The following is a 19,623-nucleotide window of genomic DNA, read 5'->3' on the forward strand; positions in this document are numbered from 1 at the left end:
ATAACCTCCTCATTCAACTTGAATTTTTCCCCTCCTAAAACTTCCTTAAATGGGCCAAAGGGATGATATTCCGTCTCTACAGTCTATGGACAGAGAAAGACGCTCACCCCCAAAATGATTTTTGAGTCTTGAAAAAATCTGAGATGAGGTGACTCCTTCTTTTGTCAAAAATGTATTAATAATTCGTGTTGCAACACTATTGTGAACTTTCTGCTCCGACATGTTGATTACAAGTGATGGGGGTTGGAAGAGCAGCTAGCACCACTGACCATAAGTTCAAACATTCATATGTTTGTCCAATGAGTCAGGTCTACCTTGCACTCTTTATAAGAACAGAGCATGATCCTGGTTATAACTGAACGCCCCTCGTAATTATAAAACATAAAGAAATCAGACAGTATAACACAATGAGTTTTACGCTGACTAACTCATAAATGATTTTTTTCATCTTCAATCATTCGTTTTTTTTTTTTTCTTCTCTTAAATCATCTGTCAGGGTGGCATAGTGGCGTAGACCAGGGTTTGCATCCCAGGGGAGTCTGCATGTGCTCTTTGGGTGCTCGCTGTCCAAAGCCACGCAGGTTAAGTGAATTGTTGATGATAAATTGGCCCTACTGTATGTGTGTGTTCAGCCTGCAATGGACTGGCACCCTGTCCAGAGTTTGTTCCTGTCTTGCGCCTTATGCCAGCTACGATAGGCTCCAGTCCCCACAACCCTCACCTGGATTAAATGGATTAGAAAATGACATGATGTAGTCCCTTAGAAGGGTCCACATTGTTATATTATTTATTAATACGTGATGCCTCCTTAGTTATTAAAGAAGACACAATATAATTCAGCATAGACACACCAGGAGATTTCCAGCTCTACATCTGCCAGCTAGAAAAAGCACGAGTTGCACTCCCATTTCACAATTCACCTGTTTTAATATAACAGCTTGTATGCGTGTGTGTGTTTTTCTCCCAGTCAAAGAGTGTGCATTTATTTTCTGCCAGTAGTCTTCCAATTTGTTTCGTAGCTCATAGTTCCCTTAGAGAATGTGAAGCATGCCGACAGAACAGGATCATTCCCCATCTGCGAGTGGCGAAAGCCAACAGGGAACGGTTTTCGATAAAAACATTCTTTCAGGTACTATCATTTTTTGTTCGGTGGAATGCAAGTGGCAGAGAGATGCCAAAAGGAGTTTTTAAAATGAAACAAGAGAATAGTCAGACATAAGCCCTATTCAGGAGAGATTAGTTTTACACCACAAGGAGGGTCGGTATGCACCGGGACACCATACACACATTTCCTCATTCTTGCCTTATGGGTTCTAGTAATTCAGACCACATTAGCAGCTCTTGTTTAAAAGAACAAAATGTCTGTTCACACCTCCAAGGGAGACACTTACTGGTATTTCGATATAAACCATACAGTATATATCAGCGTGACTTTGGACCTAGAGGATTATACCTCCCCAAAGTATTCAGGAAGCACAATAAGGTGTAGTGGCAGGTCTTTTTTTTTTTTTCTTCTTCTGGCCTTGGGTAAAGTAATTAATAGGAGAGGACCTGTACAATTTTAGTCTTGTCCAAATCGCTCAAATCATGTGATTTTATTGACAGGTTGATTCACACTGGACTCGTTTAACCTGACTTTCTATAGAAGATAAGCAGGCCCAATTATTTTTAAGGAGACACAACAGCGCAGTCTGTTACACACGTAAGCGATTTTGGTGGGACTAAAATTGCAGATGTGCTCCAGTAATAAGTACTTTACCTCACCTCCTGGGGTAAAACTAACACCAACTGGATATGGCTACAGTCAAGTCTGAAATACTAGAAACGAGTTGTCAAAACATCTAAAAAAATAAATAAATTGATTCACCATCAAAAATCAGGCCTACGGAAGCCGAGAGAGGACATGCAGTATCGTTATTTTTTAAAATTGTTTCCTCAGTATAACAGACTCATTTTATTTAGATCTTGAGAAAGCAAACTTTGTTTTCTTGAGATAACAGAATAATTTTATCGAGATCTTGATAAAACAACAGATCTTGTTTTCTCGAAATTATGAAATAATTGTATCTAACGTTTAATGTTTAGCTTATTGAAGCCACGTCCTGTTTGAAACGGCAGAAGAGCAGAACTTTATTGATCAGCGTGTCACATTTTTGTTGAATCAAGGGCTGACGCAGGGTGACATAAGTTTACGCCTTAGTTAGCAAGGCTTCAGCTGTATAGGAGCCGCAATCTAAGCGAACCTGATGCCAGGAGCAAAGGTTAAGTTTTGTTTTCTCGACATCTCGATAAAATTATTCTGTTATTTCAAGAAAACAAAGTTCATTTTCTCGAGATCAACATAAAATTAGTCTGTTATCTTGAGGAGACAATTTAAAAAAATAACGATATTGCATGTCCTCTCTCGGTTTCCATACAAGCCAAAGCAAAGTCCAAAAACCTTAAAAACTCACTATAGGCCTCATATTTTTTTTTGAGTCTTCCCTTTTTATTTCAAAACTCCTGCCTGGCCATGTTTTACATCCGGCAACCATGATGTCCCATTGAATGCAACCAAACACACAAAATGCCATTAAATGACAACACAATTGTGTCCTTAAAGTAGATCATCTATAAAAATAACATTTAATTTTCCACAAAAAAAAAAAAAAATCCAAAAACACAAACGCACTTCTACCAAATTCCTACCAGACAGAGATATTCATATCTGACAATCTTCTGTTTCTTTACATCAGTTAAATTCTGCAGTATGTTTGCATGATTGCCTATTATACATCAAAAGAAGTTAAGTAATCTTTACTTTATATACAGTCGGAATTTTAAGCTTATCCTCTTTGAGAGTTTGGCCATGTTGCATCTGTGGTATATTATCTGTATTTGTGACAGCATCAATAAAAATTGCTTAATATGCTTAAAAGTGCTTTATTACCACCACCCACCATTTTCAAGAATAGCTGGAATGACAAGAAAATTCTGTTCTTGTAAATTTCCTTTTTTTTTTAGAAATATAATTTTTCTTCAGTGTCTAAATAAATATTACATTTTATTTGCATATTTTACTTGTTTCTATCTAACTAATTGTATTAGAGCATATTTTAATATTTCACTCTGAATGGCTCCCCATTCAAACTTGCCTGCAAATTTTTTAATCTCTATTAAAGCATTACATCGGAAATGATTGCAAGAGCCACAAAATGCGACGTAACTATATCAGCAAAATAATGATAAAATCATTATTTATAAATTCTTAAAGCATTAAATTCTGAGCCAAAAACGGCACCAAGGTCATAATGTTGGATTATGAACCATGATAAAGTCATTATTCACAATCCTTAAAGCATTACAATCTGGCCGCCATTTTGTGGCTCTTATGGCAAGTTCAGATATATCACCCTAAGAGCCTCAAAATGGCAATGCGATTCCCATATCATGCTTCATAATCCTTAACACGTTATATCTAAACAAAACAGCAATGCCATCATTTCACCAACACAATGCGAATATCATTATTCATAATCTTTACTGGAAAACGCATACAATACATTCAATTTGTCAGATGTTGCAAACTAAGCAGGATGAGAATACAGCTCCAGTGTAATAACTGCAGATATTCCCATAATTGTTATTGCAACCCACTTCCTCTCATAAGCAAAACAAAAAAGAAAACACAAACATCCAAACAATTAATGGCTACACAATGTATACCCTGCATAGCTATGGTACATGGTACTCACTAGCAGTCCTCTTCCTTAATGCCTTTGCTTAATCCCATGGACCAAAAGCCTTATGTATTGCAAATATTTCTAATTTCCATCCCAGGGATGATTTTTTTTTTTTTAGCAGCAAAACAATGTGAAGTACGTAATCTCAATAAAGCAAGTCAAGGGTGATACTGTCAGTGGTGGGAAGGCGTTTCCCCACGTATGCCCTATTGAGAATTAACACAACGCCATTCTGAAAATAGTCGACTCGACTCTAAAGTGCATAACAGAAGCAGTGCCTGGGATAAAGTTGGGGGGACGTGACTTCACAAAAAGATGTGTGCAAGAAAAAGTAGTCAGGAGGGCACAGATGAGCTCCTCGCCCAGTGAGAATTAACACAACGCCATTCACAAATAAGGCAGGATCGGAACATCGATTAGTAAAAAGAAGTATGCAAGAAAAAGCAGGCGGGTGTACAGCTTAGCTCATTTGCCCATTGAGAATTAACACAACGCCAGTCACAAATGGGATAGGCAGAGGGGCGTCAATTAACGAAAAGAAGTGAGCAAGAAAAAGCAGGCGGAAGGGCACAGACGACTGCAAAATGAAACCCTCACAGAATTGGCACATGTTTGTCTCTGAGTTACATTCCCCATATTGCACTGGACAACAAATATTTTCAAAAACTTTGCTTCCCGAAATAGTTTTGGTGATTATGAAGGAACACTTCAAGCTGAACACAGTGATAATGTTAGATTGACGATTATCACATAGGAATTTGGAGAAACATAAAATGAACTTTTATCGAATGTAGGGTGTTTAATCACTTAATGATGCTGGCACATTGCATTAGTTCAATTGAGCTAAAAAGGTTTTGCTGCTGATTTTCGTTTGTACTCCGCATCTGATGAATCTCATTTCAGCGTCCAACAGTAGTAAGCTAATGCTTGCTCTAACACCACTTTTCCATTATGGTAATGTCCTAATTAACCTTTCCCTTGTTCATCACTGACTTCACCAAGACTAGCAGGGAAGATGCCCAAGTGTGAAATGCAGAAAATGAATTACGACATGTTGCACTTCATGGTTTTGTACGTCTGATGCATGTTGTCAACCAGCTGGATGTAGTTTGGTGTTCTGTAGTTGCCAAAAGAATCCTCAACAACATTCTTGAGCGCCACCCATGCGATTTCCTTCGGCCCCGCTAGCAGATCTTCAAACCACTAGTCGCTTTGTGTGATTTGTGCACCAACAAAAATGTCTTCCTTAATCTTGGTATCAGTTACCAAAGGAAACATTTATTTCAGACAGTGAACTCCTTCAGCTTGCTTGTTAATCACCTTCACGAAATGTTTTTATCAGTCCAAGTTTTATAAGAAATGGAGGCAAAAATATCTTTGTTGGGTGGACAAATGGTTTATGGTGTCCAGTTCATTTTAACGTAATCAGACTCTTTAGCTTGGCTGTCTCTTATGCAGTCCTTAGTCTGTCCGAGGTCCATTTCAAGTATTCCAGGCCCAATACTTTTAGGTCACCACAGATATTCCAGATGTAGTTGTTGTACTGTATATGTTCTGTATACTTATAATATGTGAGGAAATTACAAAATAGGCAAGTGCAATAAAACAGTTAATGTCAGGAAAATCCAAAAGTGAGTTTATAATCAGCAGACCAGAACCTATGAGATACACCAAAAAGCATTCAGGAAGCAAAATGTTTGTTGTCTAGTGTAAAATTTGAATTAATATTTTATATTTCCTGTTTCACTTTTTTGCCCTCTTCATTTCAGCATTCAATTTAAAGTGTAACCCACCATTACTACTTCTGCCTGGATACACCTCATAGATGTGAAATGATATGTGATATGAACAGAAGCACAGCTTCCAAAATGTTTCTAAATGGAGAAAATGAGCTTCTTAAGCATAAGATGAACACACCTGCCCATTGATATTAGCGCTATACTAGTGTGACAGGGCTTCAGGCAGTTCAGAGATTTTCATTTAAACATCCACAAATGGAAGATGACACATGAGGCTGGGGAGCACTTGGAGTTTTGCTCGAGTATGCAATTTCAGATCAGATGCATTTCTTTGCTTCCTATACATTTTAAATGCTTCCATCTGACTTAAGAAACAAGGAGGTGGGCATTTACAGCCTCCCCTCGGGCCAGATCATATGGGGTCTGCTGTGCCTGCTTTCACTAACATAGTATCATTCGTGCCCCCTGTCACCAACAGGCAAAATCCATCCGGCCTTCAAAATGAGATAAACAACAACCACAATACAAAGAAACAAACCACATTCTTACTAATACCCCACCTCTCATGACATATAAATGAACTGTACAAGATAAAAAAAATTATAAAGAATTAAATATAGGAAAGCGAGCCAGAGCACATTCATAGACATGCAGGTCTCTGGTGCCATCCCCTTATAAAGCCAATGGTGAGCCAGTTAATGCAGTCCTGGCCATGAGCGAGGATCCCTGCCTTCAGAACGTGTGCTTTCAGTCAAGCATGAAGGGAAGCTCTGTCATCTGTACGGCCGTTCTTGCCTGTGCCAAAAATAGGCAGAAACAGAGAATGATGTCTAAGTGATAAACCCCTCCCAGTATGTCACAATTGTGCCCTCTACCATTTTCTGCCAAGGTGGATTAATAGAATAGAAAGCTGTTTTCTCTGTATGTGGCATGGGGGCTGGGATCTAACGTACGGTGGCCCGGCTGGGACACAATGACAAAGTGCTCTAGAGTGTGCTGTGCAGATAAACAGATGAAAGGTGCTATAACATAGATAGATAGATAGATAGATAGATAGATAGATAGATAGATAGATAGATAGATAGATAGATAGATAGATAGATAGATTTTTAAAAATTCTAATCATGAAAATCTTTTGCATGGTATTTGATCTATATCATTTGGGAATAATTTAGAAAAAAAATATCTCATAAATTATTATTTTTTTTAAATATAGACAACCTCACTCTAATGGCCAGTTTAACTTCTACACACACATACTTCCTCCATTGTAGGCCTTTTTTTTTTCTTCTTCCTATGGCTGCCTCAAAGAGGATTGCACCAGTGCTGCCCAGTCCTTTCAAAAGACACCTGTCCAACTAAAGAAGAACGCGATCGTCACGGTAGGCGACCCTTAGGGTGGTTTCAGAATTCAGTGCTCCAGCCACGGAAGAAGCCTTTGGCAGCCAGTGCCTCTTTGAAAGTGACAGTCAGAGAGTTAATGGTGACATCCGTCACTGTGATCTCACCCGGTGACATTACGGGGTTCCAGCCGCCTTCCACACTGCCGCCTGAGAGAAACAAAAGCAAAAAATGAGGGTCATGGACATTCATCATACATCATACATTAATTCTTTCCTCCCTTCTTTAGGCTACATTAGTTTGTTCAACACATTTCCCATATTTTGGTACACACAGTACTTCTTTTGAGTATACTGAATACAATGTCTGATAGATAGATAGATAGATAGATAGATAGATAGATAGATAGATAGATAGATAGATAGATAGATAGATAGATAGATAGATAGATAGATAGATTCTGCAGACACTTCACAGAAGACAACTCCATAATACAGAGATACGGTGAGTTTAGAAATTATTCAGTCCTCCTCACTTTCTACACACTATATTGTGTTGTACATTTTGAATTGGACAAATTTCTTATCCACCAATCTAAAACTCAATAACCCATAATGACAAGACAAAAATGTGAAAAGGGTTTCAAATTTGTTAAAAATCATCCTCAAATTTTTCCTTCACAAAAGTTGTCTGACGCTATCTAGTGGCACTCCAAATCGTGTTCAGGTACATCCTGGTTGCTTTAATGCTCCTTGAGATGTGTGTAGAACTTAATTGGAGTCTACATGTGGCAAACAGAACTGACTGGACATCACTCAGAAAGGCACACACCTGTTTATACAAGGTCCAATAGTTCACACCACATGTCAGGACAAAATCCAACCCATGAAGTCCAAGGAACTCCCTGCAGAACGCTGTGATCAAGTTGTGATGAAGCATACATTGGGGCATATGTATAAAAACATTTTTGGAAGCTTTCAGTGCTCAAGAATTGAAGTGAAGAAGTTTAGAACCACAAGAAAACACTTCCTAGAGATGGTTGCCCGGCCAAGCTGAGCATTCAGGTCAGAAGGGTCTTGGCTAGTGAGACCAAAAACCCAATGATCACTCTAGATAGATAAACAAAGCTTTATAATTCACTGCTGGGATGGGAGAATCTGTTGGGAGGATGTCCATCTCAGCAGTACTCCATCACTCAGTACTCAATATGATAACTCACTTGAGGTTTTTCAAATGGTAAATAACGACTCTGAGATTGATGAAAACATTTCTCTTGTTTAATGAGACAAATATTGAACTCTTTAACCAGAATTTCTGGCAAAGACCAAGCACTACTCATCACCTGTCTATTACCATCCCTACTGTGAAGCATGGTTGTGACAACATGATGCTATGGGGGTCCTTCTCAACTGAGGGACAAGGAGACTGGTCATAATTGAGGGATGAAGTATGCATCCAAATACAAAGAGGTCCTTGAAGAAACTGAGCTCCAGTGTGCACAAGACTTCAGACTGAGGTGACGGTTCACCTTCCAGTCCAACAATGACCAATAGTATGGAGCCAAAACAAGTGGAGTGGCTTCAGGACAAGTCCAGGACTGTTCGTGAGAGGCTCAGACTTGAACCCCACAAAACATTTGTGAAGAGACCTGAAGATGGCAATTTATAGACGCTTCCCAACCAGTCTATTGGAGCTTGAGGGGATCTGCCTGGTAGAATGGGATAAACTGCCCAAGTGTTTTATGTTGATTTATGTATTAAAATATTGATTTGCTGAGTTTTCTAAAAAAAACACATATTTTGAAAAATATTCAGCCCTGGGACAAAAGGAAAAAAACAATAATTATCCCTAAAAGAGTTAAGAAACTGTGTCATATTTGTGATAGAGTAGCAACCTACCAGTGAAGTCACATTTAAAAATGTCATTGACGATTTTTCCAATGTAGTAATAACGTTAATTTAGTTTGAATAGTTATAGACTGCAGATTTTAGATTGTAATTACATTGTAATCGTAATTAAATTGTAGCTGCAATTAAAAATGTGGTTAAATGTTTGTGGATTTCATTTTTTTGAATGATGCGCATTATGTTTTATTTTCTTGGGTACCTTAATGACTGCCCAGGGTGACAAAGAGTTTAGCTACACCCCTGCTCTTAGAAAATTAATACATCTGAAGCAGTATGCATCAGCATCCATATCGAATGAAGAAAGCCCCTTTAGCAGGACTCAGCTCTTGAAGTGGAGATGATGGTGGATTTAAATGCAGAGTCTCACGTACTCAAAGAGTTAGGTGGGAAAGGAAGGAAAGAATTTTGAAACTGAGAAACAGAAGGAACATTCTGGTAAGAAAGAAGACTAGGTCAGCCCAAAGACCACCTAGCAGATGACTGTGAACCAATAGCACACCATGGACCACACTTTAAAATGACTATCCTAGAGGGAAACTACATCCTCAAAAAACTTTTCTACAAAATGGGCCACTATGACACTGCTGGCCTGCTGATTCATCTCGAACATGATTGACTATATAAAGTCAACGGGTTAAAAGTGTAAAGCAGACTATGATAAGTGTACTCTCAAACATTCATGTTTAAATAGTTGTCCTGTGCCGTGTGGAAGACAAGTTTTTCCTGTCTAAATCTTTTAGAAATAAAAGGATTCAGTATTTTGGTGATAAACACTGTATTATATACCTAATGTGTAGGCAGAGACAGTATACTGCACCTCTGAAAAATCTAAAGCTACAAGTGCAAAGGAAGACCCTGATGTAAATATGCTGACCATTCAAAACTCAAACCCCTCATGTCTGCAATCAATTCCATCCCATACGTATGAAATAGCACACATGCAATTTCTCTAGATCTCCTAAAGACACCCAGTTGTCTCAGTACCAACCGTTGAGTATCTGTTCCCTTTGTGGTGTCCCACTGTTTTCAGTGTCCCAGCTCTCTGCCAGTCCTTCACTTTGAGTTTCCAGGTATTCCACTGAGGGGTGTCGAGGCCCTAGCCGCAGAAAGGTCGGCATGCCCCTCTTGTACTTTCGGCGAGTTGCTGTTGCCAGCCTCCTGTAGAGGGTTTGGCTCTGTTGTGGTCGCTCCTGCCTCTCTTCCTCGTCATCTTCATCCTCCCTGTGGTTATGGACCTCCTCCCTCAGCGTGCGTGTCAGGGAGAGCCTCAATCGGGGTGGTGGCTTCACCTGTACCTTGTGGGCGCTGCGCAGATCCATCCCGTACATCCGCTAGGGAGGGCAACAAAAGGACAAACATCCAGTGAATGGAGAGAATCAGAGCGACCCATCAATAAAGGTTCAAAGGGATACTCCTCTAATTAACCTTATGGAAATGAGCCCACTGTCACACATGTGCGACTAGAACGGAGCTGAGTGGAACAAATGGAGGTAATTACCCACCAGGCCATGGGGTGGCGGGGTGCACTAAACCTACCTTCTGTTATCTCTGCAGGCCAAATATGGGAAAACCTGCCTGATTCAACATCACTTCTGGTTCCGGCGCTCAGACTAATGTCACTTCTGCTTTCAGTGCCCAGACTGACATCACTTCCGGTTCCGGCCAAATGACATCACCTTCGCTTTTCGGCTTATAAAGCCGACATCTTTTCTTAACCTCAACAATTCAGTTTGGAACTCAATGAGAACACATCTCATCCTGTTTCTATACCCTTTTGCAGCCAGAACAATATACAGGTGGCTGCCCCAAACCTTTTCGTGTGTTGAGACTGATTCTTTCATACCACTTACAGAGTCTGTAAGATTAAAAGGTGACAGATTCAGCAATTAAGTGACATGAGTCACAACTCATTAGGCGATGGCAGAAGCACTAAGTCCCAAGTGAAGCATCATCTTTCTTTGGAGAGTCTGAAAGTTCTCCCTAAGTCTATGGTTAGCTGCTCACCCTAAACTGTCCTAGTATCAGTTTCAGGGTGGTAGCGTCAGGGCTGTCTTAACATCATTATAGGCAATACACTGGGGCCCCTACCTACACGACCACTCAACAAGTCACAACATACATAGATTAGCAAGGGGCCCCTGGGAAAATGTCCAGTATGCCCATGTGTTAAGATGGCTCTGGGTAGTGTGGCCTATAGAGAACAGATGCTCCATTCAACATTGCTGACCAACTCATGATTACCCTGGATTAATCTGGTATGAAACTGAATGAATGAATGAATGGATGGATGGATATTAGGCTGTTCCCACAATCTTGAATTGGATTAATGTGGTATGAAACTGGATTGAATTAAATTGATCTATTTTGAATCTGGATGAGATGCCAGATAATTTCCATGACTCTGAACTTCATTAGGAGAGAGAGTTAAGAGAGTTTGAAACTGGATGGCTGGATAGATGTGACCATGAAGGGGATTAATTTCAACTGAAACTGAACAAATAGATAGAAGATTGCTTTGGATACGTGCCCATGTATCCAAAGGGCAACCCTACAAAAACCTAAAGCAGAATGTGGCATGGCACTACCTAACTTTAAATTTGATTACTGGGTAGCAAATATACACGCTATAAAAATCTGGACATTGACACAAATAAATTAACATACACAGGCTTGGTTCACAATAGAAATAAAGTCCTGCAGTACTTCTTTATATTCCTTGCTTTATACCCCAATAAGTACAAGTTATTGCCAATATAATAATAACCCAATTGTCCTTCATTCATTCAGAAAATGGAACCAATGTAGGAAGTATTTTAAGATAGAGAAGCTTTAATCTATGGCACCTCTGCACGAGAACCACCTTTTTCCAGCCTCTCAAACGTACACAATTTTTAATGTCTGGAAAACATTTGGGATTAAATCACTTAGAGATTTGTACATAGACAACTCTTACAAACAATTACACTCCAATTCTAATTTTCCTACAACACATTTCTTTCACTACCTCCAAATTATAAATTTTGGTAAACAAAACCTGCCCAATTTCCCTCACCTCCCACCTACCTCTATGCCATAAAATATTTTGATCAGTCTGGATGACTCTGACAGCATTTCTATAATATATAAAAACATTTTACAGTCCCTCCCTTTCAAAGATCTCAGAGTGCAGTGGGAAAAGGATCTCTCACTCAAAATTTTAAAAAAGGAATGGAAGGCAGCCAGGCACAGAATTCACTCGAGCTCCATATGCGCAAAGCATACAATTATTCAACTTAAAATTATATCAAGCACATCTGTCTCATTTAAAATTGTCCAAGACGTTTCCAGGGCAAGATCCAACCTGCGAACATTGCAATCGAGCTCCAGCCTCACTGGGCCACGTTTTAGGCCTGCACCAAATTAACATCATTCTGGACCAAAATCTTTAAATGCCTTTCATACAGCCTCAGTGTTGCAATCCCTCCTAATCCACTAGCAGCTGTGTTTGGTGGGCTCCCAAAGGGGCTTAAAGTGGAGAAGGACAAACAAACTGTAATTGCCTTTACTACACTAACTTGCTCAACTGGAAGAATCCTAACTCTCCTCTTTGAAGTTAGTGGGTAACTGATGTTATATACTATTTGAAAATGGAAAAAATCTAATTCTCACTTACAGGGTCCGTACAAAACTTTTTCAAAACCTGGCAGGATCTAATCTCAATAACATTTTAGAATAAGTATTTAAACTGAGGAAGCGGATTCTCTTATTTATTTATTTTTCCTACTATTAAAGTTTTACTCTGTTGGCCCAGCTCTCTTTCTCATGGGTGGGGGTTGACTTGTTTTGAACCTAGTTTTGCAAAACTGGATTGCTTGTATGGAATGTTATTTAATTTTAATAAATTCAATAAAATGTTAAAAAAAAAATAATAATAATAAAGAAGAAGATTGCTCTCATGGCCCTAAAGTGGATTAACTCTTTCAGGGTGGATGTCGACTTTTGTCGACAGCAGGGGTTGAGAGTGATAATCAGCTGTAAATGTCAATAAAACTCAACAGTACGTTATTGGTAGACCTTCTTTGCTACAAGGACATTTAATTCTCATTGACATGATGTCGAATAGCTGCGTGTGTGTGAGTAGCGTAGAGTAAACAAAGTCTAGAATGGCGACGTTTGACGTCAGGCAAGAGAGTGAAATGAATTCACAAAGCCACAAAGTGTGCATTATTTCTTTCTTTTTTTTTTTGTGTATTGTTACTGAATCAGACTCTGACTTTTCAAACTCTGATTTGAATACAAGCAATCTGGAAACTGAAAACAAAAGACAGGTAACTGGTTTTTTTTTTCCAGAAAGTACCTTTCAGTTTATAAGGGATGAGACAAACAGTATGGAATAAGTCTGTGAATTTTCACACTACGGAGGCTCATGGAACATAAAACAGAGTGACATTTGTTATATAAATAAGAATTTTATGTTGATTTGTGTGTGAAACTATTGCTTTTTGTGCTTTTTAGAAAACAGTTTTTTTTATTCAGCCCTGGGAGAAAAGGAAAAAACAAAATTTGCCCTAAAAGAGTATGAATGTCTCAGTGGATGCATGGATGAGTGAATCTTAGATCATCCTCCTGACCTTAAACTATATTAACATGGATAAACTGAACTGGATTGAAAGAGAAGAGCCCCTGAAAATAGGTGGACCAAATCTTATATATAAATTACTACGCGTGGAAGTGTGTGTGTCTGTCTGTCCGGCCTGGAAGTGAGAGGTGGAGTCGGGGTAAGGGCTCTGCCTCCGAGGAAACAGAAAACTCGCTTTGCCACTAATAACACAAGCAAGGTCAGCACGTCAGCAGAACGAAACCTCAGTAGAAAGACAAATTCGCTTAGCTGCTAACATTGGCAAAACGGTATCCATTTTACTTTTCCTCCCGCCGCTAAATACACAAGCGAGGCGAGCACGCTGGCAAAACTAAACTTCCGAAGAAAGACTAAGTCGCTTAACCGCTAATGCACAAACGATGAGAGCACGTCGACAAAACGAAACCTCCGAAGAAAGACAGTTGCTTAGCGGCTAATGCACAAGTGACGCAAGCACGTCGGCAAATCTAAACCTCCTAGGAGAGAGATGCCCAGAGTAGTTCCTTTCAATTACCTGACATTTCTACATTTCAATTTTTTTATCTGACGATCTCAATAGTTTCTAGGACCCTGGGCTTTTTACAGCACAGGCTTACACAGCTAGTCTTGCGTGGAAATGTCTGTGTCTGTCTGTCCGGCTCAGAAATGAGAGGTGGGGTTGGGGTAAGGGCTCTCCATCTGAGGATACACAAGCAAGGCCAGCACATCAGCAAAACGAAACCTCCGAAGAAAGAGACACTCAGTTACCAGCTAATACAGAAACAAGGACAGCACATCAGCAAAACGGTATCCCTTTTTCTTTTCCTCCCGCAGCCAATACAGAAGCGAGGCAACCTCAGAAGAAAAACAAAGTCGCTTAGCCGCTAATGCACAGACGATGCAAGCACGTCAGCAACACGAAACCTCCTAGGATGCCCAGAATAGTTTCTTTCAATAACCTGACATCTCTACATTTCAATTTTTTTTTCCTGATAATTTCAATTGTTTCTAGGACCCTGGACTTTTTACAGCACAGGCTTACACAGCTAGTATATAAATAAATGTCTGTCGTTCCTAATTGGTTCCTACGATATTTTTGGTGAAACCCTTAAATTAAAGCTAAAAGTTTACACTTCAATCATATAATCCATCCATCTTCTAACCCGCTGAATCCAAATACAGGGTCACGGGGGTCTGCTGGAGCCAATCCCAGCCAACAAAGGGCACTAGGCAGGAACCAATCCTGGGCAGGGTGCCAACCCATCGCAGGACACACACAAACACACCCACACACCAAGCACACACTAGGGCCAATTTAGAATCTCCAATCCACCTAACTTGTATGTCTTTGGATTGTGGGAGGAAACCGGAGTGCCCGGAGGAAACCCACACAGACACAGGGAGAACATGCAAACTCCACGCAGGGAGGACCCGGGAAGCGAACCCAGGTCTCCTAACTGCGAGGCAGCAGCGCTACCACTGCGCCACCGTGCCGCCCCAATCATATAATAATTGCTTCATTTCAAATCCATTGTGGTGGTTAATGGAGCCACAATTATGAAAATAGTATTACTGTCCAAGAACTTATGGACCTATAAACTTTAAAGTGGTGGTGCACTGCTTCAGAAGATAGTGTTGTTCATCTCTCACCACTTGGACTTCAGTTAGATTTCTAGCTGGGCACCTCTGTATGGAGGGTGCACATTCTCCCAAGCTGGATACTGAACTGACTGGGCATGAGAACATCTTATGATGGACTGACAATCCAGGCATGATGTCCTCTTTAGGTCCCGTACTGCCATCTTATGTAAAAACGGTCACAAGTTCTTGTTTTATTCCGCCCGCATCCCCCCAATGACAGCAGCAACCCTACCTGCAAGACAAGTCTCTTTTTGGGCTTTGGTCCTCGTTTTCTGTTCCCTAGTGTCCGATCACGTTGTTCCCTGGAAGGCAGAAGAAGTAAATCGTTTAATCCATTCAGCAGTCTAAAGCTTTCATGCAACAGCTATAAAAACAACCTCTGACCAAAAAAATTCAACCCCAGTATGAATGACCCACCATGTTAAACTGAGCCCACTATTTTGACTCATACTCATCTTTATTAAGAAAAAAATGTTTCTTTTCAGATTCTGCCACAGCTTCTTTACCCTATCAGAACATCTATCCATCCATTGCTATATCCTAACTACAGGGTCACGGGGGTCTGCTGGAGCCAATCCCAGCCAACACAGGGTGCAAGGCAGGAAACAAACCATGGGCAGGGCGCGTGAACACACCCACACACCAAGCACACACTAGGTACAATTTAGAATCGCTAATGCACCTAACCTGCATGTCTTTGGACTGTGGGAGGAAACCCACACAGACACGGGGAGAACATGTAAACTCCGTGCAGCTATTAGAACATTATTATTCAAATATAAAATGTATTCCAAGGTTTCATTAGCAATAATAAACCATCATCTCTGCTCCCACACAAGAGATGGTTGACCTGTTGCTCCATAAGGTGAACAAGCACACAAGTTAGCTGGTTATTTGGATTTCTGATAAGAACAAGTCCTGAGGTTACCCGCAGACGGGGCCATTTTATTTATCCACTACTTACTTCTCCTCATATGCCAGAACTAGCCGAGGGTCCAAAATATGATCCTCTGGTTCCCAGGTGCTGTACCTGACAAAAACAACCAATAGGTTAACTGGCCAATCAAATCATATTTTACACAGTTGGCCAAATACATGACAAGGATATGAAATGGTGACATGACAGGATGGACTGCAGAAACATCTCAGGGAGACTTTAGAGCACAGTCACCGATTTCTACAGCCAGTGGTCTTCACACCCATCTCCTCAGCCACTTCATTCTACTGTTTGCTAAATGCAAACCAACAGGCAGCAACGATTTACTTAGAAATGAAGGTCACCCTTCAAGAAAACTGAAAAGAACAAAGACTGGTGTGGTGAACATTTGAAGCTGCTTGATGAACCTCTTGATTAACCGGTGAGGAGGGAAACCAAGAAAACGTGAAGTCCATGCTGTAGATGGCCTAAGCCTCCCAGCACTTTATGAAAATGAGAATCACGCAGTGGGTGTCTCAGCGTTGGACTCAGTTGGTCTTTTAACGGTCATCGATACAAATATATGAAACATAAAAATTGCTAGTTGGTCTTCCGTCGACTTTCTCGTACACTCAGATATGGAGATGGATATTTGAGGAGTAAACCGCAAGACAATGATTATATTTTATATTATGTACATTAAAGAACCATCAATAACAAATCAAATCAATTTAATAATATATTGCACAATTATTATAAAAGTAAAGTTGAATAAATCGGACTCTGCAGCTGCATCAATACAAATTAAAGTACCACTTCTGGTTAGCAGAAATAGCTCAAAAGTTTAAAGAAATCTACGTTTTGTACCGAATACTTGTATGCAAAACTTGAGTGTTTACAGACACACGCAGAGAAACACATCGACATAATTCCAAAAATGGTATTTTCGGACTCAAAGAGGTCTAAAACGTCGAAATTCATCAAAATCTCGAAATTTTATTTTTGGAGGATTCCAACACTTTACCTATACTTTGTATACGAGAAAGTCAGGGAGGTCTAAAAGGTCGAGATTCATCAAAATCTCAACATTGACGATTGCAGTACTTTCCCTATACGAGAAAGTAAAAAAGGAAACTCCATTACATCACATTCTAAATCCAAATGATATTTTGGGCCTGTTTGGAAGCTCTTCTAAAGAAACTGAAAGATTGGAATAAACCTGCATGATAATTTATTTTGGATTGTTCTCATATAAAACACAAATAGAAGTAGAAATGAGGTTGACTTACAAGCGGCACTGTATTATCAATACACTCAAAATCTGAACAGCAACTTACTTGGGGGGCCATCCTTTCCACTTCAAGAGATACTCAACCTTCCCCTAAAAAAATAAGAAAGAAAGAAACAGAGAAAGAGAGAGGCTGAGAATTGAGGTTATGAAGCAAGCAAACATTCAGATTCTTTACCAGTGAAAGGAAACTTCTAAAGAATGCAATGACAGGTGGAGAAGAAAAGAAAAGGAAAGAGACACTAAAGGGACAGGAGATGTTACAAGAGAGAAGAGGAGGAAACCATTAGGAATGAGAACTGCCAAAGGAAATCACTTTAAAAAAGACAGCGTGATAAGTCAGTGTTGTTTCTAAAGATGCACTTCATTATCATAAAAACAGACACGTTTTAACTTTTAACACTTGAATCCAGGGGTGTTCCAGTGGTAGTGCTGTTGTCTCGCAGTAAGGAGACCAGGGTTCACGTCTCTGGTCCTCCCTGCATAGAGTTTTCTGTGGGTCTCCTCCGAGTACTCCAGTTTCCTCCCACTGTCCACAGTAGTCAATTCTCAAGGTTAAAATGTCCCTGGGGTGTATTTGCTGTCTGGGCATGTATGCACTCACCCTGCGCTGGACTGGCGCCCTGTCCAGGGTTTGTTCCGGCCTTGTGCCCTGTGCTGACTGTGGTAGATTCTAGCACCCTGGCCTGGACTGAGTGGGTTCGAACATGACATGACGCTTGAATCCACAAATTTGGCCATATAAAAGTAGAAATGTTCGCCATATGTTGTATGCACCCAAACAATAATGACCCTAAAAACCCTACAGTATGTGCTGAAGAATGAGTATGCAATTGTTTTTCAGCTATTAATATAAAAAAGTCACATTTAAAAATGACATTTTTAGCTACAGCAAGAGAGTTAATGTTCATAAATAGAATATATCATTACATGATATTGCCCAACCTGTTTAATCCTATTAACAGGTACATAATCCTTATATATATATATACTGTATATATATATATATATATAAAATCCAATGTCTATCTGTCTTCTGTCTGCATATCAGTTCGCTTCTCACGAGAGAACTACTTTAATGGATTTAGATGATTTTTTCTATAATTTGCTTGAACATTCCAGTTGAACTAAGTCGCACTAAGTATCATAATGCGGCAGCAATTTATTCGCGTAAATCCGAGAGAGACAGGCTGCGGACCGAGGGGAGGGGGAGGCGGGGCCTCAGCAGTAGGGAGCCGGGCAGGGCCCTCCTTCTCCTCATGTGCCAGCCTCTGTTCGAGTGGCTCTACCTCTCACCACATGTTGGAGTGTACCTCGCCACCACTTAGCTAGTGATACCTGCTTGCTCATCAGACATTATCATCTCGAGATTGTTCGGGAGTAACGTTTGACGTTTTTGAGAGAGAGATCACAGCTACATGTGTGTTACAGATGGCACCTGGTCATTGGCAGAGCTATCACGGCCACATGCCCTTCTCCCCATGAGGGGGACGCTCTCCTATCAGAGCTGAACACAATCAGATACATTGGCAACGTTTGACATTTAGAGAGTACATACTTTCCAACTGACCAGAGACACCTTGCCAACGTTTTACATTTTTAGCAAAAAGATCACAGCTACATTCTCGCCCCTGATAGCAAAACCAAAAATATTGTATATCAAGAGGCCCTCAGATATGAACGCTATCAATATAAATTCTTCTCAATACAAATTATTATATATTTTTAAATTTTTTTATTGATTTTTAAAGTTTGTCCTGTTTTACTACTACATGGGCATTGCCACGGTGGACAGCTAATATAATATAATATAATATAATATAATATAATATAATATAATATAATATAATATAATATACAGTAATATAATAAAAGGGGTGTGACACAATGGTGCAATGGGTAGCGCTGCTGCCTTGCAGTTAAGAGACCCGGGTTCGCTTCCCAGGTCCTCCCTGTGTGGAGTTTGCATGTTCTTCCTGTGTCTGCGTGGGTTTCCTCCGGGTACTCTGGTTTCCTCCCACAGTCCAAAGACATGCAGGTTAGGTGCATTGGCGATTCTAAATTGTCCCGTGTGTGCTTGGTGTGTGGGTGTGTGCCCTGTGGTTGGCTGGCGCCCTGCCCGGGGTTTGTTTCCTGCCTTGCGCCCTGTGTTGGCTGGGATTGGCTCCAGCAGACCCCCGTGACCCTGTAGTTAGGATATAGCAATGGTTGGATAATGGATGGAATATAATATAATATAATATAATATAATATAATATAATATAATATAATATAATATAATAAGGGTATCCCTGCTGCCACGCAGTAAAGAGTCCAAGTTTCTCATCCCAGGTTCTCCCTGTGTCTCAGTGGGCTTCCTCTGGGGTCCCAAAAGAATGTAACAAACTGTATCTCACATGTTTTAAGTCCCCTTTGGTAAAGGCATTAGCTAAATAATAAGTAAAGTAACATTGGGTCCTATCATGGACTGAC

At 40.1% G+C, this 19,623-nt stretch overlaps 1 protein-coding gene across 2 annotated transcripts in view; it reads right to left on the minus strand.

Moving 5' to 3' along the window:
• Window positions 1–1,498: 1,498 nt before the first annotated feature.
• The window catches only part of cbx7b (chromobox homolog 7b), a 28,404-nt gene continuing 10,279 nt past the window's right edge, over window positions 1,499–19,623 (minus strand). For both annotated transcript variants that reach the window (XM_039765400.1, XM_039765399.1), the window contains exons 2-6: window positions 17,201–17,244; window positions 15,912–15,977; window positions 15,180–15,249; window positions 9,698–10,040; window positions 1,499–7,011 (exon numbers count right to left, since the gene is read on the minus strand). In XM_039765400.1, coding sequence (XP_039621334.1) covers window positions 6,866–7,011; window positions 9,698–10,040; window positions 15,180–15,249; window positions 15,912–15,977; window positions 17,201–17,244 — 669 coding nt within the window. In that variant the 3' untranslated portion in view covers window positions 1,499–6,865. The remainder of the gene's footprint in view (window positions 7,012–9,697; window positions 10,041–15,179; window positions 15,250–15,911; window positions 15,978–17,200; window positions 17,245–19,623) is intronic.

The sequence above is a fragment of the Polypterus senegalus genome, chromosome 10 (assembly GCF_016835505.1).
Source record: "Polypterus senegalus isolate Bchr_013 chromosome 10, ASM1683550v1, whole genome shotgun sequence".
Classification (NCBI taxonomy): Eukaryota; Metazoa; Chordata; class Cladistia; order Polypteriformes; family Polypteridae; genus Polypterus; species Polypterus senegalus.